A 24,685-nucleotide genomic window follows, 5' to 3' on the forward strand; every position below is an offset into this window, starting at 1 on the left:
AGAGTATAGTAGAGGTAGAACAAAGTATATTAGAGGTAGTATAGTAGAGGTAGAACAAAGTATAGTAGAGGTAAAGTATAGAGGTAGAATATAGTATAGTAGAGGTAGAATAGAGTATAGTAGAGGTAGAATAGAGTATAGTAGAGGTAGAACAAAGTATAGTAGAGGTAGAACAAAGTATAGTAGAGGAATAGAGGTAAAGTATAGTATAGGTAGAATAGAGTACAATAGAAACATATAGTATAATAGAGGTAAAGTATAGGTAGAATAGAGTACAATAGAAACATACAGTAGAATAGAGTACTATACTTGCTCTACTATACTAGTAGAGGTAGAATAGAGTATAGTAGAGGTAGAATAGAGCTAAAGTATAGTATAGGTAGAATAGAGTATAGTAGAGGTAGAACAAAGTATAGTAGAGGAAGAATAGAGGTAAAGTATAGTATAGGTAGAATAGAGTACAATAGAAACATACTGTAGAATAGAGATAAATAATAGTATAGGTAGAATAGAGTGCAATAGAAACAGTAGAATAGAGGTAAAGTATAGTATATGTAGAATAGAGTACAATAGAAACATACAGTAGAATAGAGGTAAAGTATAGTACAGGTAGAATAGAGTATAGTAGAGGTAGAATAGAGTATAGTAGAGGTAGAATAGAGGTAAAGTATAGTATAGGTAGAATAGAGTACAATAGAAACATACAGTAGAATAGAGGTAAAGTATAGAACAGGTAGAATAGAGTAGAGTAGGCTATAGTGATGCACGGTATACCAAAATGTTTTTTATGTTGTTTTGGAACTAAACTATTTAATGCATTAAATGACTTAGCTGTAATAAATAAGGAATTATAGGTTGAGCAAATTAACCCTAAAGTATCAAATCACATTTTAAAACAATTTAACTGTAATTGTAAATGATTGTCTGCTCTGAGTCTCCGGTATGGTTTTGCATAAGGAAAATATAATGTATTGTTCTGAAATGTTATACGGTGCTTTATTTTTAGCAAGAAATTGAATATAGAATAGAAGACAGTCTAATTGTTCTACCAGTTATCAATATATTGTTCAATGTTAAAAAACACATTTTAAAAAAGACAGGTAGAAAGTTAGCTAAAGTTGTTTTTTTGGTGCCGTGGTATGGTTTGGGTGTACGGAGGTTGGTTTGGGTACAGAGTATGGTTTGGGTACAGAGTATGGTTTGGGTACAGAGTATGGTTTGGGTACAGAGTATGGTTTGGGTACAGAGTATGGTTTGGGTACAGAGTATGGTGTGGGTACAGAGTATGGTGTGGGTACAGAGTATGGTGTGGGTACAGAGTATGGTGTGGGTACAGAGTATGGTGTGGGTACAGAGTATGGTGTGGGTACAGAGTATGGTGTGGGTACAGAGTATGGTTTGGGTACAGAGTATGGTTTGGGTACAGAGTATGGTTTGGGTACAGAGTATGGTTTGGGTACAGAGTATGGTTTGGGTACAGAGTATGGTTTGGGTACAGAGTATGGTTTGGGTACAGAGTATGGTTTGGGTACAGAGTATGGTTTGGGTACAGAGTATGGTGTGGGTACAGAGTATGGTGTGGGTACAGAGTATGGTGTGGGTACAGAGTATGGTTTGGGTACAGAGTATGGTTTGGGTACAGAGTATGGTTTGGGTACAGAGTATGGTTTGGGTACAGAGTATGGTTTGGGTACAGAGTATGGTTTGGGTACAGAGTATGGTTTGGGTACAGAGTATGGTTTGGGTACAGAGTATGGTTTGGGTACAGAGTATGGTTTGGGTACAGAGTATGGTTTGGGTACAGAGTATGGTGTGGGTACGGAATATGGTTTGGGTACAGAGTATGGTGTGGGTACAGAGTATGGTGTGGGTACAGAGTATGGTTTGGGTACAGAGTATGGTTTGGGTACAGAGTATGGTTTGGGTACAGAGTATGGTGTGGGTACGGAATATGGTTTGGGTATGGAGTATGATGATACTAAACCTGGTATGAAAGTCATAAATCTGGTATGGTGACAACACCAGTAGAGTGGTGGTAGAGTCAGACCCCATCTAGGGATGATGCTGCAGTAAAGGACAGGGATGAACTGATTCATGTGGGATTACAGATGGCCAGCCACTACAGGAGGAGATGACCCACAATTACCAGATTATCAACATGGGAAGTGTGTGTGTGTGTGTGTGTCTCTATTCTGGTGTATGTTTTTTGGGATACCCATTTTATAAATGTTTTATGTACAGAACATACAGATTCTGTAATAGTGGTGTTATGAAATAAACATATCAACACGGGGCAGCCTAGTGGTTAGAACGTTGGGCCAGTAACTGAAAGGTTGTTGGATCGAATCCCTGAGTTGACAAGGTAAAAATCTGTCAGGCAGTTAGCCCACTGTTCCCCGGTAGGCTGTCATTGTAAATAAGAATTTGTTCTTAACGGACTTGCCCAGTTAAATGAATGAATATTTTTTTTATTACTCCAACTAAATGCTCAAAATACATTACGAAAAAAAGTAGGTATTCTACAGTTCAGATGATTCAGTTCAATGACTATGCACTTGTCAATAGTCATCCCACACACACACATTTTTTTAACTCACAGACCATTACAACTCTCATAGAGTTTTCCCCCAACAGTCTTTGGACAAGCAGAGAGGCTACAATACATCCATTTCCACCTGAATGAAAGCGCAATGAGATTCATGAGTCCTGCTGCTAGGAGGGTAAGTCTATGGAGATGGAAAATGTGACTGGAAAAATACAACCACTTCTCTGTTTGTTCTAATGTTGGGAATAATAACCAGATTTTTGTGGCCGCATGACAAAATAGTCTGACAATATCAGCAGGACATGCTCCTCATTTAAATGAAGCCTCTCAAAAATCTGTTGGGAATGAGAGTTAAACTGAGTTTTTCCTTCAAATAGAGAAGGGGCGAGAAGGACAAATGGAGAGGAACAGGGGTGGAGGGAATGGAGAGATATGAACAGTAGTGGGGGGGGGAATGGAGAGATATGAACAGGGGTGGGGGGGGAATGGAGAGATATGAACAGGGGTGGGGGGGGGAATGGAGAGATATGAACAGGGGTGGGGGGGGGAATGGAGAGATATGAACAGGGGTGGGGGGGGAATGGAGAGATATGAACAGGGGTGGGGGGGGAATGGAGAGATATGAACAGGGGTGGGGGGGATGGAGAGATAACAGGGGTGGGGGGGATGGAGAGATAACAGGGGTGGGGGGATGGAGAGATAACAGGGGTGGGGGGGATGGAGAGATAACAAGGGTTGGGGATATGGAGAGATAACAAGGGTGGGGGGAATGGAGCGATAACAGGGAGAGAAAGACAGGAACAGAAAGAAAGAGGGTGAAACAGGGTGAGGAATGAGTGTAAACAGAAACGTGAAATTCACCTGGTGCTGGTTATTATTAGAAACACACACCTCATACTATATATCCACTCAGCCAAGTCAAAAGTGGGAGTAGTGTTTAAATAAGTACATGATACAGCGTTCCATCTAGATTTTGTTCTATAAACATTTACAGGTGTTTTATATCGACACGCACAGAATGGAGTGGGATTCCTCTCGGACTCTAGCAGCTGCTATGAGAATGTGTGTGTGTGATATATATATATATATATATATATATATATATATATATATATATATATATATATATATATATATATACATACATACATACATACACACACACACACACACACAGTGCCTTCCGAAAGTATTCGGCCCCCTTGAACTTTGCGACCTTTTGCCACATTTCAGGCTTCAAACATAAAGATATAAAACTGTATTTTTTTGTGAAGATTCAACAACAAGTGGGACACAATCATGAAGTGGAACGACATTTATTGGATATTTCAAACTTTTTTAACAAATCAAAAACTGAAAAATTGGGCGTGCAAAATTATTCAGCCCCTTTAAGTTAATACTTTGTAGCGCCACCTTTTGCTGCGATTACAGCTGTAAGTCGCTTGGGGTATGTATCTATCAGTTTTGCACATCGAGACACTGACATTTTTTTCCCATTCCTCCTTGCAAAACAGCTCGAGCTCAGTGAGGTTGGATGGAGAGCATTTGTGAACAGCAGTTTTCAGATATTTCCACAGATTCTCGATTGGATTCAGGTCTGGACTTTGACATTCTAACACCTGGATATGTTTATTTTTGAACCATTCCATTGTAGATTTTGCTTTATGTTTTGGATCATTGTCTTGTTGGAAGACAAATCTTCGTCCCAGTCTCAGGTCTTGTGCAGACTCCATCAGGTTTTCTTCCAGAATGGTTCTGTATTTGGCTTCATCCATCTTCCCATCAATTTTAACCATCTTCCCTGTCCCTGCTGAAGAAAAGCAGGCCCAAACCATGATGCTGCCACCACCATGTTTGACAGTGGGGATGGTGTGTTCAGCTGTGTTGCTTTTACGCCAAACATAACGTTTTGCACTGTTGCCAAAAAGTTCAATTTTGGTTTCATCTGACCAGAGCACCTTCTTCCACATGTTTGGTGTGTGTCTCCCAGGCAATATATGACTGATTGTTGTCCTATGGACAGAGTCTCCCACCTCAGCTGTAGATCTCTGCAGTTCATCCAGAGTGATCATGGGCCTCTTGGCTGCATCTCTGATCAGTCTTCTCCTTGTATGAGCTGAAAGTTTAGAGGGACGGCCAGGTCTTGGTAGATTTGCAGTGGTCTGATACTCCTTCCATTTCAATATTATCGCTTGCACAGTGCTCCTTGGGATGTTTAAAGCTTGGGAAATCTTTTTGTATCCAAATCCGGCTTTAAACTTCTTCACAACAGTATCTCGGACCTGCCTGGTGTGTTCCTTGTTCTTCATGATGCTCTCTGCGCTTTTAACGGACCTCTGAGACTATCACAGTGCAGGTGCATTTATACGGAGACTTGATTACACACAGGTGGATTGTATTTATCATCATTAATCATTTAGGTCAACATTGGATCATTCAGAGATCCTCACTGAACTTCTGGAGAGAGTTTGCTGCACTGAAAGTAAAGGGGCTGAATAATTTTGCACGCCCAATTTTTCAGTTTTTGATTTGTTAAAAAAGTTTGGAATATCCAATAAATGTCGTTCCACTTCATGATTGTGTCCCACTTGTTGTTGATTCCTCACAAAAAAATACAGTTTTATATCTTTATGTTTGAAGCCTGAAATGTGGCAAAAGGTCGCAAAGTTCAAGGGGGCCGAATACTTTCGCAAGGCACTGTACGTACACTGCTCAAAAAAATAAAGGGAACTTAAACAACACAATGTAACTCCAAGTCAATCACACTTCTGTGAAATCAAACTGTCCACTTAGGAAGCAACACTGATTGACAATACATTTCACATGCTGTTGTGCAAATGGAATAGACAACAGGTGGAAATTATAGGCAATTAGCAAGACACCCCCAATAAAGGAGTGGTTCTGCAGGTGGTGACCAGGCCACTTCTCAGTTCCTATGCTTCCTGGCTGATGTTTTGGTCACTTTTGAATGCTGGCGGTGCTTTCACTCTAGTGGTAGCATGAGACGGAGTCTACAACCCACACAAGTGGCTCAGGTAGTGCAGCTCATCCAGGATGGCACATCAATGCGAGCTGTGGCAAGAAGGTTTGCTGTGTCTGTCAGCGTAGTGTCCAGAGCATGGAGGCGCTACCAGGAGACAGGCCAGTACATCAGGAGATGTGGAGGAGGCCGAAGGAGGGCAACAACCCAGCAGCAGGACCGCTACCTCCGCCTTTGTCCAAGGAGGAGCAGGAGGAGCACTGCCAGAGCCCTGCAAAATGACCTCCAGCAGGCCACAATTGTGCATGTGTCTGCTCAAAAGGTCAGAAACAGACTCCACAGACCATCACCTCATCAGGAGCATGCCCAGGCGTTGTAGGGAGGTCATACAGGCACGTGGAGGCCACACACACTACTGAGCCTCATTTTGACTTGTTTTAAGGACATTACATCAAAGTTGGATCAGCCTGTAGTGTGGTTTTCCACTTTAATTTTGAGTGTGACTCCAAATCCAGACCTCCATGGGTTGATAAATTTGATTTCCATGGATAATTTGTGTGTGATTTGGTTGTCAGCACATTCAACTATGTAAAGAAAAAAGTATTTAATAAGAATATTTCATTCATTCAGATCTAGGATGTGTTATTTTAGTGTTCCCTTTATTTTTTTGAGCAGTGTATATACAGCGTATGTGTATTGGCAGGTGAATGTATGTGTGTGTGTGTGGGTCCTCTCCTCACACTACCCCCTGACAGTGATAGTAATACCTGCTGACATCCTTTCTTCCCTTTCCTCTCCCACGCTCCCTCTCTCGCTCCATCCCTAGAGAAGGACCTGCCGTTGGAGAGTTGAAATCTGTTGCATCTTTCTCTGCCATCCTTCCTAACACATTCTCCACCCCCCTCCCCTCGTCCACTGGCACAGGTCTACTGTTTTCACCATCTCTGGGGGCTGGTGTGTGTGTTTTCCTGATCTCTCAGGGGAGGTAGGAAAGTAGCTTGTGATACTACAGAGAGGCATTTCTAAACTACTGGGGGAGAGATGATACAATATTACTGTAGCAGGTTACAACTAATATCATGTTAAAACCATCCAGTAAAATACAGGAGTAGCTATAACATTCATACCATACGTCTCAACAACCTGACTACAGTACACAACGATACGTCTCAACAACCTGACTACAGTACATAACCACACGTCTCAACCTCCTGACTACAGTACATAACCACACGTCTCAACAACCTCCTGACTACAGTACATAACCACACGTCTCAACAACCTCCTGACTACAGCACATAACCACACGTCTCAACAACCTGACTACATTACATAACCACACGTCTCAACAACCTGACTACATTACATAACCACACGTCTCAACAACCTCCTTACTACAGTACATAACCACACGTCTCAACAACCTCCTGACAGTACATAACCACACGTCTCAACAACCTGACTACATTACATAACCACACGTCTCAACAACCTCCTGACTACAGTACATAACCACACGTCTCAACAACCTCCTGACTACAGTACATAACCACACGTCTCAACCTCCTGACTACATTACATAATCACACGTCTCAACAACCTGACTACAGTACATAACCACACGTCTCAACAACCTGACTACAGCACATAACCATACGTCTCAACAACCTGACTACAGTACATAACCACACGTCTCAACAACCTGACTACAGTACACAACGATACGTCTCAACAACCTCCTGACTACAGTACATAACCACACGTCTCAACAACCTCCTGACAGCACATAACCACACGTCTCAACAACCTCCTGACTACAGTACATAACCACACGTCTCAACAACCTCCTGACTAAAGTACATAACCACACGTCTCAACAACCTCCTGACTACAGTACATAACCATACATTTCAACAACCTGACTACAGCATATAACCACACGTCTCAACAACCTCCTGACTACAGTACATAACCACACGTCTCAACAACCTCCTGACTACAGTACATAACCACACGTCTCAACAACCTGACTACAGTAAATAACCACACGTCTCAACAACCTCCTGACTACAGTACATAACCACACGTCTCAACAACCTCCTGACTACAGTACATAACCACACGTCTCAACAACCTGACTACAGTACATAACCACACGTCTCAACAACCTGACTACAGTACATAGCCACACGTCTCAACAACCTGACTACAGTACATAACCACACGTCTCAACAACCTCCTGACTACAGTACATAACCATACGTCTCAACAACCTCCTGACTACATTACACAACCACACGTCTCAACAACCTCCTGACTACAGTACATAACCACACGTCTCAACAACCTGACTACAGTACACAACGATACGTCTCAACAACCTCCTGACTACAGTACATAACCACACGTCTCAACAACCTGACTACAGTACACAACGATACGTCTCAACAACCTCCTGACTACAGTACATAACCACACGTCTCAACAACCTGACTACAGTACACAACGATACGTCTCAACAACCTCCTGACTACAGTACATAACCACACGTCTCAACAACCTGACTACAGCACATAACCACACGTCTCAACAACCTCCTGACTACAGTACATAACCACACGTCTCAACAACCTCCTGACTAAAGTACATAACCACACGTCTCAACAACCTCCTGACTACAGTACATAACCATACATTTCAACAACCTGACTACAGCATATAACCACACGTCTCAACAACCTCCTGACTACAGTACATAACCACACGTCTCAACAACCTCCTGACTACAGTACATAACCACACGTCTCAACAACCTCCTGACTACAGTACATAACCACACGTCTCAACAACCTGACTACAGTACATAGCCACACGTCTCAACAACCTGACTACAGTACATAACCACACGTCTCAACAACCTCCTGACTACATTACATAACCACACGTCTCAACAACCTCCTGACTACAGTACATAACCACACGTCTCAACAACCTGACTACAGTACATAACCACACGTCTCAACAACCTGACTACAGTACATAACCACACGTCTCAACCTCCTGACTACAGTACATAACCATACGTCTCAACAACCTCCTGACTACAGCACATAACCACACGTCTCAACCTCCTGACTACAGTACATAACCACACGTCTCAACAACCTCCTGACTACAGTACATAACCACACGTCTCAACAACCTCCTGACTACAGTACATAACCATACGCTTCAACAACCTGACTACAGTACATAACCACACGTCTCAACAACCTGACTACAGTACATAACCACACGTCTCAACAACCTGAATACAGTACATAACCACACGTCTCAACCTCCTGACTACAGTACATAACCACACGTCTCAACAACCTGACTACAGTACATAACCACACGTCTCAACCTCCTGACTACAGTACATAACCACACGTCTCAACAACCTGACTACAGTACATAACCACACGTCTCAACAACCTCCTGACTACAGTACATAACCATACGTCTCAACAATCTCCTGACTACAGTGCATAACCACACGTCTCAACAACCTGACTACAGTACATAACCACACGTCTCAACAACCTCCTGACAAAATTACATAACCATACATTTCAACAACCTGACTACAGCACATAACCACACGTCTCAACAACCTCCTGACTACAGTACATAACCATACGTCTCAACAACCTCCTGACTACAGTACATAACCACACGTCTCAACAACCTCCTGACTACAGTACATAACCATACGTCTCAACAACCTCCTGACTACAGTACATAACCACACGTCTCAACAACCTCCTGACTACAGTACATAACCATACGTCTCAACAACCTCCTGACTACAGTGCATAACCACACGTCTCAACCTCCTGACTACAGTACATAACCACACGTCTCAACAACCTCCTGACTACAGTACATAACCACACGTCTCAACCTCCTGATTACAGTACATAACCACACGTCTCAACAACCTGACTACAGTACATAACCACACGTCTCAACAACCTCCAGACTACAGTACATAACCATACGCTTCAACAACCTGACTACAGTACATAACCACACGTCTCAACAACCTCATGACTACAGCACATAACCACACGTCTCAACAACCTCCTGACTACAGTACATAACCACACGTCTCAACAACCTCCTGACTACAATACATAACCATACGTCTCAACAACCTCCTGATTACATTACATAACCACACGTCTCAACAACCTCCTGACTACAGTACATAACCACACGTCTCAACAACCTGACTACAGTACATAACCATACGTCTCAACCTCCTGATTACAGTACATAACCACACGTCTCAACCTCCTGATTACAGTACATAACCACACGTCTCAACCTCCTGACTACAGTACATAACCACACGTCTCAACAACCTGACTACAGTACATAACCACACGTCTCAACAACCTGACTACAGTACATAACCACACGTCTCAAGAACCTCCTGACTACAGTACATAACCACACGTCTCAACAACCTCCTGACTACAGTACATAACCATACATCTCAACCTCCTGACTACAGTACATAAACAATATGCAGACCTAAGTATAGACACTCACACAAAAACAGAATTTCAGTACACATCCACCCACAGCAGTCAGACTATTGACCCCTTACTGCATATTGTGTAGATGATTAGATAGTGTTGTGGAGCGGTGCTTTGTGCAAGGACCTTTATTACACCATAAACCAGTATGAAGTGTGCTGCACCCTGCCTCTCCACTGACCTACACTCTACTGTACAGAGTAACACACTAGTCCACCCTGCCTCTCCACTGTACAGAGTAACACACTAGTCCACCCTGCCTCTCCACTGACCTACACTCTACTGTACAGAGTAACACACTAGTCCACCCTGCCTCTCCACTGACCTTCACTCTACTGTACAGAGTAACACAGTAGGCCACCCTGCCCCTCCACTGTACAGAGTAACACAGTAGTCCACCCTACCTCTCCAATGACCTACACTCTACTGTACAGAGTAACATTGCAGGTTGATGGAGACAGTATGGTTTGAGATGGAGGAATACTATAGACCTGCATGTGGATGGAGACAGTATGGTTTGAGATGGAGGGATACTATAGACCTGCATGTGGATGGAGACAGTATGGTTTGAGATGGAGGAATACTATAGACCTGCATGTGGATGGAGACAGTATGGTTTGAGATGGAGGAATACTATAGACCTGCATGTGGATGGAGACAGTATGGTTTGAGATGGAGGAATACTATAGACCTGCATGTGGATGGAGACAGTATGGTTTGAGATGGAGGGATACTATAGACCTGCATGTGGATGGAGACAGTATGGTTTGAGATGGAGGGATACTATAGACCTGCATGTGGATGGAGACAGTATGGTTTGAGATGGATGAATACTATAGACCTGCATGTGGATGGAGACAGTATGGTTTGAGATGGAGGGATACTATAGACCTGCATGTGGATGGAGACAGTATGGTTTGAGATGGAGGAATACTATAGACCTGCATGTGGATGGAGACAGTATGGTTTGAGATGGAGGGATACTATAGACCTGCATGTGGATGGAGACAGTATGGTTTGAGATGGAGGAATACTATAGACCTGCATGTGGATGGAGACAGTATGGTTTGAGATGGAGGGATACTATAGACCTGCATGTGGATGGAGACAGTATTGTTTGAGATGGAGGGATACTATAGACCTGCATGTGGATGGAGACAGTATGGTTTGAGATGGATGGATACTATAGACCTGCATGTGGATGGAGACAGTATGGTTTGAGATGGAGGAATACTATAGACCTGCATGTGGATGGAGACAGTATGGTTTGAGATGGATGGATACTATAGACCTGCATGTGGATGGAGACAGTATGGTTTGAGATGGAGGGATACTATAGACCTGCATGTGGATGGAGACAGTATGGTTTGAGATGGATGGATACTATAGACCTGCATGTGGATGGAGACAGTATGGTTTGAGATGGAGGGATACTATAGACCTGCATGTGGATGGAAAGGGTGTTCTATAGTCGTTATTGAGCTTGGTTTATGACGTGGGATGGGTTTTCAATATTACTTACATGAAACATGAATGAATGTGAAAGCAACATCCGGGTACTCATGCAGTGTGTGCTACCCATATACACCAATAAACTGCAATGCATGATACGAAGATTACTGTGGAATTCACATGACATCTTGGAAAAAGGTCAGAACACCAAAACATTTAATAAAACAGGGAAACTTTGCAAGCAAACAGTACAGAAATATGTTCCTCTTTAGAAATAAATTCTATAGACTACTCCAACGCACCTGCATGTCAGGGGACCTGTATTAGAGAAGCATATAGAAGGTTAATATATCAATCATACCGACACATTTTGGTGAGGATTTGTCCAAACAAAGTGTAATCTGGTCAGAGCAAAAAAACATTTATGCATATCAGGTAATACTGACAAAACAATCTCTCATAACAACCATCACCATTGACGATCATATGAGCTATGCCAATTTGCTCATGAGACAGGAAAATGGCAATTCCAAGCTCAAGAGATATTCCACAACGTCGATGAACCTGACAACTAACAGCTGTCATGTGAAACACAGGATGTGTCAAATGCCTTGTAGGCTCCTGTACTGTTCTATAATCTAGGTTCCTCTGCTTCTCCCTGTACCTCATCCTCCTCGGTCAATACTAATTCAATTTTTCTATAGCAGGGAATCCCCTGGCTGCCTCTTGGCAAGGCTTCTGATATGAGTGTGTGTGTGTGATGAAGCAGAACACAGTGGTAAAGCAGAGGGAGTTGAGACAGTGTTAACCATTTAAGTCATTTCTATATATTTCAGCTGAGACAAACAGAATCTTTTGAAAACTACCATCATTCATATTCCATTATATGCAGGACCATTTTGGAGTTCCAGATTTGATGATCAAGTGAAAACTCTGTAATATACGGTTCTACAAAACAATGCAATTTCTTAAAGATTGCTTTGTTGATGTTTAATGCATACAAGATGATTCCCACACACTGCTGCTTGTCTGCGTCATACCGAGCCTCCTTGTCACATGGCAGCCATTTTGTGCCGAACAGAAGCCGCTTGAGTGTCCATGCCGACAGACCCGCTATCCAAACTTCATCTGTCCCTGGACAAGAGCCGTTACAGGACACGAAGACATTCACTCTACAGTCAATATTAGATGCACTAAATGAAATCAATAATGATTGTCCACAGAGAGAAATGGCGAGATATGGAAAGAGGTCTGGGGCCGGTTTGGGTCCATATGTAGTCCAGTGATAAGGCAAGGAGTCAGTGATTAAATCTATCATTTAAATTGGTATCGATATTTCCTAAATACCTTGACCAGAGGTATTCTAGCCTCTCTGTAAATGCACTCAGCACCATGACTATCTTAGAGGCTGATACAGACAGAGTGCAAGGCCTCTCTCTCTCACCCTCTCCACCCTAAATAACTCATTTACAACAGTGTGTGTGTTTATCCACCTCAATTGCTTGCTGCAGGTTTATATTTTCTGTTTGGCAGCTCGTTTACATAAGATTTCATTCAGAGGGGTAATACAGCCGGCTGGCTCCTCGCAGTACTGTGGATTACACACACACACACACACCCCTCGACGGTGCTCCAATTCAATACAAAAGTTCACATTTGAATGGATTTGTTAGAATGATTTACAAATTGAGGCCAGGTAGGGTAATGTTTACAGACAGACAGACATGGCAGTCACAGTACAATACAAGTCTCTGGTCTACACCCTCCCTCCAAAAACACATCCTCTGACACTTTGTCATACCTAAATTAACTACAAGTTGAAACAAAACGACCCATTTATATTATACTCTGTCATAGAACTGGCCTTTCCTTATCACTGTCTGAGACCTGGGGTTGGTCCTCCCAGTTAGGCCTTTCCTTATCACTGTCTGAGACCTGGGGTTGGTCCTCCCAGTTAGGCCTTTCCTTATCACTGTCTGAGACCTGGGGTTGGTCCTCCCAGTTAGGCCTTTCCTTATCACTGTCTGAGACCTGGGTTGGTCCTCCCAGTTAGGCCTTTCCTTATCACTGTCTGAGACCTGGGGTTGGTCCTCCCAGTTAGGCCTTTCCTTATCACTGTCTGAGACCTGGGTTGGTCCTCCCAGTTAGGCCTTTCCTTATCACTGTCTGAGACCTGGGTTGGTCCTCCCAGTTAGGCCTTTCCTTATCACTGTCTGAGACCTGGGGTTGGTCCTCCCAGTTAGGCCTTTCCTTATCACTGTCTGAGACCTGGGGTTGGTCCTCCCAGTTAGGCCTTTCCTTATCACTGTCTGAGACCTGGGGTTGGTCCTCCCAGTTAGGCCTTTCCTTATCACTGTCTGAGACCTGGGGTTGGTCCTCCCAGTTAGGCCTTTCCTTATCACTGTCTGAGACCTGGGTTTTCCTCCCAGTTAGGCCTTTCCTTATCACTGTCTGAGACCTGGGGTTTTCCTCCCAGTTAGGCCTTTCCTTATCACTGTCTGAGACCTGGGGTTGGTCCTCCCAGTTAGGCCTTTCCTTATCACTGTCTGAGACCTGGGGTTGGTCCTCCCAGTTAGGCCTTTCCTTATCACTGTCTGAGACCTGGGGTTGGTCCTCCCAGTTAGGCCTTTCCTTATCACTGTCTGAGACCTGGGGTTGGTCCTCCCAGTTAGGCCTTTCCTTATCACTGTCTGAGACCTGGGGTTTTCCTCCCAGTTAGGCCTTTCATCATCAGTTCTCAGTAGGAGGAAGTTCACATGCAGGGAGAAAGGTCCTTGCTTGTTGAAAAACAAACCATTTTGTCTGCCATGTGCTACAGTATCTCGCTACTTTATTGGAAAAGGAAAACCTAGAAAATAACCCTTTATGAAATGTCTCTGTTTTAGGAGCGTGTGTCCTGTTTTGAAAGCTTCAAGGAGAGACTTCCTGTGACGGAGTCCTGTGACTGAGTGTTGGTCTTTCCAGTAATGGGTTGTATCTCAGCCCTGCTCTGGTGACGGAAACACACACAACCCTGAACACATGCACCCAAGAAACAAGTTCACAGACTAGGACACACACCCTGACAGAGTCATTGTTCTACTGAAATTAACTTTAGTGCAGCACAATGGGCCGAAACATTGATTCAGCCTGCGACAAATGACTGGAATTACTGCAACACAGTGTTTTGTACACAACTACAGAATCAGACTGCCTACTGGTACACACACAAACACACAACATAAAGCACAATGTTTACTACGTCATGCAAGACAACGCATGAGCATCATCAACACAGATAGGAGAGGGAGAGAGAGATGAAGGGATGGTGTTAGCAGGACAGGGAATAGAGTGGAAATTACCACACTTTAGTCTTGTTGATTATAGTTCACAGCTTCTTCATGTTAATCATTTACCAGGGGAGGACTGAGATTATCACTGAGCTAGGCACACAGCGGAGACACACACACACACAGGAGAGAGAGGAAAGAGAAACAGGAATATGAGAGAGAAACAAGTCTACTGGTGCAATCATAACTCCCCTGATTAGGCCCAATTACACAGACACTGTCAGCTTTCCATTCAGTGTCTACAGTACAGTACATGAACCCAGGTACATGATGAATATTACAGACACTGTCAGCTTTCCATCCAGTGTCTACAGTACAGTACATGAACCCAGGTACATGATGAATATTACAGACACTGTCAGCTTTCCATTCAGTGTCTACAGTACAGTACATGAACCCAGGTACATGATGAATATTACAGACACTGTCAGCTTTCCATCCAGTGTCTACAGTACAGTACATGAACCCAGGTACATGATGAATATTACAGACACTGTCAGCTTTCCATCCAGTGTCTACAGTACAGTACATGAACCCAGGTACATGATGAATATGAATTACAGACACTGTCAGCTTTCCATTCAGTGTCTACAGTACAGTACATGAACCCAGGTACATGATGAATATTACAGACACTGTCAGCTTTCCATCCAGTGTCTACAGTACAGTACATGAACCCAGGTACATGATGAATATTACAGACACTGTCAGCTTTCCATCCAGTGTCTACAGTACAGTACATGAACCCAGGTACATGATGAATATTACAGACACTGTCAGCTTTCCATCCAGTGTCTACAGTACAGTACATGAACCCAGGTACATGATGAATATTACAGACACTGTCAGCTTTCCATCCAGTGTCTACAGTACAGTACATGAACCCAGGTACATGATGAATATTACAGACACTGTCAGCTTTCCATCCAGTGTCTACAGTACAGTACATGAACCCAAGTACATGATGAATATTACAGACACTGTCAGCTTTCCATCCAGTGTCTACAGTACAGTACATGAACCCAGGTACATGATGAATATTACAGACACTGTCAGCTTTCCATCCAGTGTCTACAGTACAGTACATGAACCCAGGTACATGATGAATATTACAGACACTGTCAGCTTTCCATCCAGTGTCTACAGTACAGTACATGAACCCAGGTACATGATGAATATTACAGACACTGTCAGCTTTCCATCCAGTGTCTACAGTACAGTACATGAACCCAGGTACATGATGAATATTACAGACACTGTCAGCTTTCCATCCAGTGTCTACAGTACAGTACATGAACCCAGGTACATGATGAATATTACAGACACTGTCAGCTTTCCATCCAGTGTCTACAGTACAGTACATGAACCCAGGTACATGATGAATATTACAGACACTGTCAGCTTTCCATCCAGTGTCTACAGTACAGTACATGAACCCAGGTACATGATGAATATTACAGACACTGTCAGCTTTCCATCCAGTGTCTACAGTACAGTACATGAACCCAGGTACATGATGAATATTACAGACACTGTCAGCTTTCCATCCAGTGTCTACAGTACAGTACATGAACCCAGGTACATGATGAATATTACAGACACTGTCAGCTTTCCATCCAGTGTCTACAGTACAGTACATGAACCCAGGTACATGATGAATATTACAGACACTGTCAGCTTTCCATCCAGTGTCTACAGTACAGTACATGAACCCAGGTACATGATGAATATTACAGACACTGTCAGCTTTCCATCCAGTGTCTACAGTACAGTACATGAACCCAGGTACATGATGAATATTACAGACACTGTCAGCTTTCCATCCAGTGTCTACAGTACAGTACATGAACCCAGGTACATGATGAATATTACAGACACTGTCAGCTTTCCATCCAGTGTCTACAGTACAGTACATGAACCCAGGTACATGATGAATATTACAGACACTGTCAGCTTTCCATCCAGTGTCTACAGTACAGTACATGAACCCAGGTACATGATGAATATTACAGACACTGTCAGCTTTCCATCCAGTGTCTACAGTACAGTACATGAACCCAGGTACATGATGAATATTACAGACACTGTCAGCTTTCCATCCAGTGTCTACAGTACAGTACATGAACCCAGGTACATGATGAATATTACAGACACTGTCAGCTTTCCATCCAGTGTCTACAGTACAGTACATGAACCCAGGTACATGATGAATATTACAGACACTGTCAGCTTTCCATTCAGTGTCTACAGTACAGTACATGAACCCAGGTACATGATGAATATTACAGACACTGTCAGCTTTCCATCCAGTGTCTACAGTACAGTACATGAACCCAGGTACATGATGAATATTACAGACACTGTCAGCTTTCCATTCAGTGTCTACAGTACAGTACATGAACCCAGGTACATGATGAATATTACAGACACTGTCAGCTTTCCATCCAGTGTCTACAGTACAGTACATGAACCCAGGTACATGATGAATATTACAGACACTGTCAGCTTTCCATTCAGTGTCTACAGTACAGTACATGAACCCAGGTACATGATGAATATTACAGACACTGTCAGCTTTCCATCCAGTGTCTACAGTACAGTACATGAACCCAGGTACATGATGAATATTACAGACACTGTCAGCTTTCCATCCAGTGTCTACAGTACAGTACATGAACCCAGATACATGATGAATATTACAGACACTGTCAGCTTTCCATTCAGTGTCTACAGTACAGTACATGAACCCAGGTACATGATGAATATTACAGACACTGTCAGCTTTCCATTCAGTGTCTACAGTACAGTACATGAACCCAGGTACATGATGAATATTACAGACACTGTCAGCTTTCCATCCAGTGTCTACAGTACAGTACATGAACCCAGGTACATGATGAATATTACAGACACTGTCAGCTTTCCATCCAGTGTCTACAGTACAGTACATGAACCCAGATACATGATGAATATTACAGACACTGTCAGCTTTCCATTCAGTGTCTACAGTACAGTACATTAACCCAGGTACATGATGAATATTACAGACACTGTCAGCTTTCCATTCAGTGTCTACAGTACAGTACATTAACCCAGGTACATGATGAATATTACAGACACTGTCAGCTTTCCATCCAGTGTCTACAGTACAGTACATGAACCCAGGTACATGATGAATATTACAGACACTGTCAGCTTTCCATCCAGTGTCTACAGTACAGTACATGAACCCAGGTACATGATGAATATTACAGACACTGTCAGCTTTCCATCCAGTGTCTACAGTACAGTACATGAACCCAGGTACATGATGAATATTACAGACTGTCAGCTTTCCATCCAGTGTCTACAGTACAGTACATGAACCCAGGTACATGATGAATATTACAGACACTGTCAGCTTTCCATCCAGTGTCTACAGTACAGTACATGAACCCAGGTACATGATGAATATTACAGACACTGTCAGCTTTCCATCCAGTGTCTACAGTACAGTACATGAACCCAGGTACATGATGAATATTACAGACACTGTCAGCTTTCCATCCAGTGTCTACAGTACAGTACATGAACCCAGGTACATGATGAATATTACAGACACTGTCAGCTTTCCATCCAGTGTCTACAGTACAGTACATGAACCCAGGTACATGATGAATATTACACAGAGGAAAAGAATCAAATGCATTTTCAATAAAGACACCAACATAAATACTAATGTAATAGCTTCTACTGCAGGTGAACTGGTACTCCTTACATATACAGTAAGAGTCCAAACTTGTTGAGGGAAAATAATCCTGCAACAACAGGAAATGTGAATTAGAATTAAATGGACATCTTCATAGAGGTTGATACATTTTTCACAAGGGAATTGAAAATCAAGTCTGAAATTTCAAACCACAAATACACTACTAGTTTTAAATGTAAGCTGTCGCCCCTGGAGGACAGAGAGGGGTGTGTAAAGGAGGAGGACTGAAGGGTGTTAGCGTGTGTAAAGGAGGAGAGGGTGAGCGAACCGAGAACAGGGGATAAAGGAGCAGATACTCCATATCGCTGTCTCTGTTTGGTGTATGAAAACCAAAATGGCAGAACCAAGCATGTGGCAGAACGAGTAGAGGCCAGGCCTATGTACAGACATGCATGGTCACCTACGTGGTAAACTAGTTTGGAGCCACAGATTCTTCAAGGTAAAGCAAATCCCATGAGTGGAGTCTAAATCCACAGCAGAGAACTAGCCCCAGCCTGCTACACACTGGGACAGAACGCTGCATACTATACTGGAGCTACGCACTCACCACTAAATTAACTTCGGTTTTTAACTGTTGTTTTATTTCACCTTTATTTAAACCAGGAAGTACCACAGAGATCGAGAATGTGGAGCCCTGGTCAATGAGACAGCTCCTGTAGAAAACAATCATTCAGGATATAAAATGACAACAAAACAAATCTACATTTCTAACTCTCCTGCTGTAAATCTTTGACTTAGACTAGAGCCAGATACACTTCAATAACTTTAATCACTTCTTTAATCATTTTTTAAATAACGTTCAATTACTAAGCAATTACTCTTATTGCATATAAATGTGTGTAATGCTTAAAATGACACGTTTATAATTGTTAATAAATGTGAATAGTCATTTATTAATAAGACATACTATGTATATTAGTTTATTAATACATATTCATGAACGTTTTATAAAGTGCTAGCAAAGAGTCTGCTAGCTAATTGTGCAGCAGTAATACATTACAGCAGCCAGGCTATAGTCTTTGTTCCAGACATTTTAACTAGATGGCTGACTTTATAAACCCCTGTTCACACATCACTGCTTCTAGTTCATTAAAACTATAAATCCGGATTTCTATGGGAAAAGGTGGCAAGCCAGGGTCCTAAATCATCTATATTAACAGCAGCCTGCTGTGTGTTGTGACTGTAGGAGCCTGGTGTTAATGTTAAATGTCAGCTGTCGCCCCTCTCGGTCCTCCACCAGACCCTCACTGCAGTAGGATGACGCCACTAGACACTGATATCGGGTCAGTTTTGTTGTTCAGCCTTAATGGTTAAGGATCAGGTTTGGGGAGGGTGAGCTGATCCTAGATATGTGGTTAAGAGAGCACTGTGGTGTGGTATATTGCAGAGACAGAGGGAGGCAGTGGTCGCTTGGCCAGGTTTATGGGCCTTGGGACGGCCTATAGCTTCTCAACAGCAGCTCAGGGAAAATGGCTGAACCTAAACTAATCACACAGCCAATATCCTGCTCTGGACAGAAAGAGAGAGGAGAGGGCAGGGGAGAGAAGGAGGAGGGAGAAGAGGGAGGTGCAGGAGAGTGGGCATGAGAGCAACAACACACACACTCTGGCCCCTGGGGACCCTGTCCTGGGTGCAGTATCACAGACACACTGATGGGTTTCTGATTGGGTGGTGGTGCAGCAGAAAGTGTTTTCCTTGCCACAGAGTGTGACCCTTCCAGCTTCCCCTGAGAGAGAGAGGGGTGCAGCGGTGTTTCCCAAGCAATTTTAGGTGGTTCACAATTCCAGGTTATAATAGTTATAAAACTCTTCCTTCATTCCTTGAGGAATTTATATTTAATTGGTGAAAACAGTCATCCAATCACATACATGCAGGTCAGATTTCCTCAGGGAAGGGAGGAAGTATGCATTTTAGAACATTTGGAAGTGCCATCCACGTCAAAATATTTAGGTTAGGTTTAAGGGATACTTTGGGATTTTGGCAATGAGGCCTAGGTTTGGGCGGTATCCAGATTTTCATATCGTCATTGCGTCCTTCTCTCATCCAGGGATTTACGCTATTACCGGCTAAGTACACAATGGGGCGCCACAAAAGGGAAAAAAGCCCATTAGGCGTCTATTACCAGAATACTGACAAAATTAGCACAAGTAATAGCTAATTTCCATGGAAGCTGTTAGCTAAATATATGCAAAGACAGGAAATCCAGCTCATCAGGATATACATATATTGGTAAGCGCTAACAAATAGAATTGTTGGTGAGTTTGGACATTTACAAGAGAATGATTCCCCGTCTCCTCCTTAATTCAGCCACTTACTAGATAACTAGCAAGTTCAACTTAGGGGTTGTGTTTTCTGCGTTTTTCACAACAACAACAAAAAGATAAAACGCATAAAATAATATCTTGCAGACTTTTATGAACGCAGATCTAAAATGATTCTTATTCTAATTTCTGCTCAGCATCAGTTGCACTCCTCCACTCGGATGGGAATTCACAAACAGGCCTTCTATGAGCAGACAGCACTCAGACTTAGCTGCTTTTCTCCGGTAGCCTACTTTCTGGTAAAATGCAAGATTAACTTTAAGCAAAACATCAGCAAATGTTGCTACATTCTTTCTATGATAAACATTAGAAATGTGATGGCCATGAATCGTTTAAAAAAAAAAAACCTCACTTTTTCATTGTAAGCTAATTTCCTTGTGCGGCTGCCAGCCGAGTAGCGTTGCACTCCTGACAAATGTGTTGCACCAATACGTTTTTTTTTGCGAAGGAAAACAATACTTGCTCGCCCCTGATCACTCTTTGGAAGCAGAAAAACACTTGAATTTCAATATAAAACAGCGCCTGTCAATAGACAGCTGGACTCACCTGCTCCCGCTTTCTCCTGTTGTGCTGTTAACAAACACCTGACTGGCTCAACTGTTCTGGGGAACTACGGTAACCTTTATAATGGGAAATAATGAAGAACGGTGAAATGAAGAAAGCGATCTGCTTTATCTCCTGACATATTGCACATGTTGACTGCAGGTATTTACTTCAATTAGCTACAAATACTAAAATGTATTGAAAAACTTAAAAGAAATAGTTTCAACGGTATTGAAAAACTATTTCCAAATACCCCAGTACATTGTATACCGCCCAAACATAATGAGGCCCTCTTCCCCAGAGTCAGATGAACTTGTGGATACCATTCTTATATCTCCACGTGCAGTTTGAATGAAGTTGCAAACTAGCGTTAATTTCAGCATTGGCTCGTGAAACTACCTCCAACCTACTGGATGCAGATACATTATAAATTGTAAAAATTCTGTATCCCTTTCAGGCCAATCAGATCAGTGATTGATGAACACAGCCCTGTATGTTGCTGGGGCCCCTACCTACCTGTCTGGCCGGACAGTCGGTTAGTAAGATATAGGAACCCCAGAGGTGGTTCAACTTCCACAGCTCTAGTCTTCAATTAGCTGCTTGGTAACACCTGGATTTGCAGGTGAACCTCTCTCTGCCTGACTACTGACCCCAATCAACTCATTACACACACACACACTATACAAAACCACACAGCACACTCCCATTACCAACTAAACACGTACACATGGCGGTGGTTTGGAGTCAAACACACCTGTCAACAGAATAGTTCAGTATCTAGGACCCTGTTTGAATGCTTCCTACATATAAATCACTACCACAACATGGCTAGACAAGTGAACGCAGGGATTTCCACTAGAGAACTAACAGTCATGTCAGAGCAGGGATCATTACCTCAACTAACAGTCATGTCAGAGCAGGGATCATTACCTCAACACAGTCATGTCAGAGCAGGGATCATTACCTCAACTAACACAGTCATGTCAGAGCAGGGATCATTACCTCAACTAACACAGTCATGTCAGAGCAGGGATCATTACCTCAACACAGTCATGTCAGAGCAGGGATCATTACCTCAACTAACAGTCATGTCAGAGCAGGGATCATTACCTCAACTAACACAGTCATGTCAGAGCAGTGATCATTACCTCAACACAGTCATGTCAGAGCAGTGATCATTACCTCAACAGTCATGTCAGAACAGTGATCATTACCTCAACACAGTCATGTCAGAACAGTGATCATTACCTCAATGAAGGAAGGAGGGAAGAAGACATCTAAAGAATTCATTCAAACTAGGTCTATTGCTTTGCCTCTTTAAAAAGAAAAGGTTACTGCACACTCTAGGAGCTCAGATGCAGTCATTTATTACCCATGTTTCAACAGCCAGGCTGTCTTCACCAGGGTATGATGAAGACGAGTGGTGGGTTATGCATTAGTAAAGGACTGGGTAATGTGGGTGGGTTGGAGAAGTTGTCAGCACAACTTGACTCATGCCTGTTGACCTGCATGGGCAGCCATTACCGTTTGAAAGGTTAGTTCTTGCATAACCGTGCAGGTGAGCATGTCAATACAGGTAAAAGCAGGGTTGGATGTTTGACATGAATGTAGGAAGGAGAAGTCCTGACTCCTGTTATAGTTAGACCTATCACACAGTTCAGTTAGGGCACCACAGGGTTGGATGTTTGACATGAATGTAGGAAGGAGAAGTCCTGACTCCTGTTAGTTAGATGTTTGACATGAATGTAGGAAGGAGAAGTCCTGACTCCTGTTATAGTTAGACCTATCACACAGTTCAGTTAGGGCACCACAGGGTTGGAGGTTGAACGTTGCCCAATCTCAATGTGCTACAAGTTCACTCAAAGTGGACTAATATGCATAAACACCATGGTGTTGTCCTGTCTGTGCAGTGGGCTAATGCAAAAGGACGTGGGCTACTCAGGCAGAAACGTGAGATAATGGGAGAGTGAAGCTCATGGACTTGTTCCAAATGAGCAATGCATAAACTCTACCAAATGAACAATCCCTAAACTATTCTCTCCAGCTTCAGAGCAGCGGGGAGGATTCCCTGGTTGTTCTAGAAACACTTAGCTCACCTAGTGTTGGTGGAGTTCCAGTAGACGACGTGTCTCTTGGCCGACGCTGTGCACGCGATGTTGAGCAGGAAAACGGTAGTTCTCCAAACCGTGACAGCTCCCGGACTCCAACCGCACGCCATCACGGTTAGCGGGCAAGGCAGGCGACCCACGGAAAGACAGCACGAGGGGACCGGGTGGGAGTGGTTGGTTGAAAGAATTCGGTGACAGGTAGACTAGTGGCCCCGGTTAACGCAGAGTAGAATCACCTTTATTGACGCAATATTCCCGTTCAAACGTTCTCAAACTAAGTCACCAAAATACCTTCCTTTCCGGGTACATCCTATGTGGAAACAGTTGTTGCATGGTGAATAAAGTCAAACGATGGAGAGACTCCTCAAAAGTTGAACACAATAAAGTCAGATAGTTTGGTAAAGTTGCTGCCTGATACTGAAAAGGATAGCCTCCTTTATTCTGCTGCGGCACAGTTTAGTTCCTTATGTCAAAAAGACACTTTTAAAAGTACACTAACTTACCGAGTATATGCCTAAAGTTAACTTGCAAGTTGTTGATAATCACCTGCTGAACTATGAGTATGCTAGGTTAAAATAGCAGCGTTTTCCGAATTAGAGTTTAAACCAGTTGATAGGTGTCAGTGGGTCCTGTCTGGAGCGCTGTGATTTGGGTTAGGAGGGGCACAGGCGAGAGGGCCATGGGCGAGGGAGGACCCAGGAAACTTTCAACCAATCAGTGGAACGCATGGGCGGTGTCAACATTCCATAGTTTTTTAGAGGCGTGAGGTGCGCCGACTTGAGTTAGATGAGGGTGTGGTGCATCAAATAAGTCTTCCTCTCCTCTTCTTCCCTTAAGAGTATGGACAGCAGAAGGCAAAGAAAGTGCAAAATGATATGAAAGAACACGAATAGACGATCTGGCATTCCTGTCAAAAGACTTAAAGTACTTAAAGTTGGGTCTTACCCCAGACACCCATGTCTGATCTGGAGCATGAAGTCATGAGCTCTGCTGGTTGGCTACTGCTTAGCAACCTAGCGGTGCCAAAAACACTGTGCCCCTATCCACAAATATCTCAGAGGAGAAGTACTGAT

General features: G+C 43.0%; 1 protein-coding gene across 3 annotated transcripts in view; it reads right to left on the bottom strand.

Annotated features, from left to right (window-relative positions):
* LOC139405721 (ephrin-A4-like) overlaps positions 1-24,282 on the bottom strand; it is a 92,680-nt gene extending 68,398 nt beyond the window's left edge. The window contains exon 1 of one of the 3 annotated variants that reach the window (XM_071148145.1): positions 23,601-24,261. In XM_071148145.1, the coding sequence (XP_071004246.1) occupies positions 23,601-23,722 (122 nt within the window). In that variant the 5' untranslated portion in view covers positions 23,723-24,261. Of the gene's footprint in view, positions 1-23,600 lie in introns of all 3 variants that reach the window. The other 2 variants (XM_071148144.1, XM_071148146.1) reach the window with 2 other exon arrangements.
* Between the last annotated feature and the right edge of the window lie 403 nt (positions 24,283-24,685).

This window comes from Oncorhynchus clarkii, chromosome 3 (genome assembly GCF_045791955.1).
Source record: "Oncorhynchus clarkii lewisi isolate Uvic-CL-2024 chromosome 3, UVic_Ocla_1.0, whole genome shotgun sequence".
Lineage (NCBI taxonomy): Eukaryota > Metazoa > Chordata > Actinopteri > Salmoniformes > Salmonidae > Oncorhynchus > Oncorhynchus clarkii.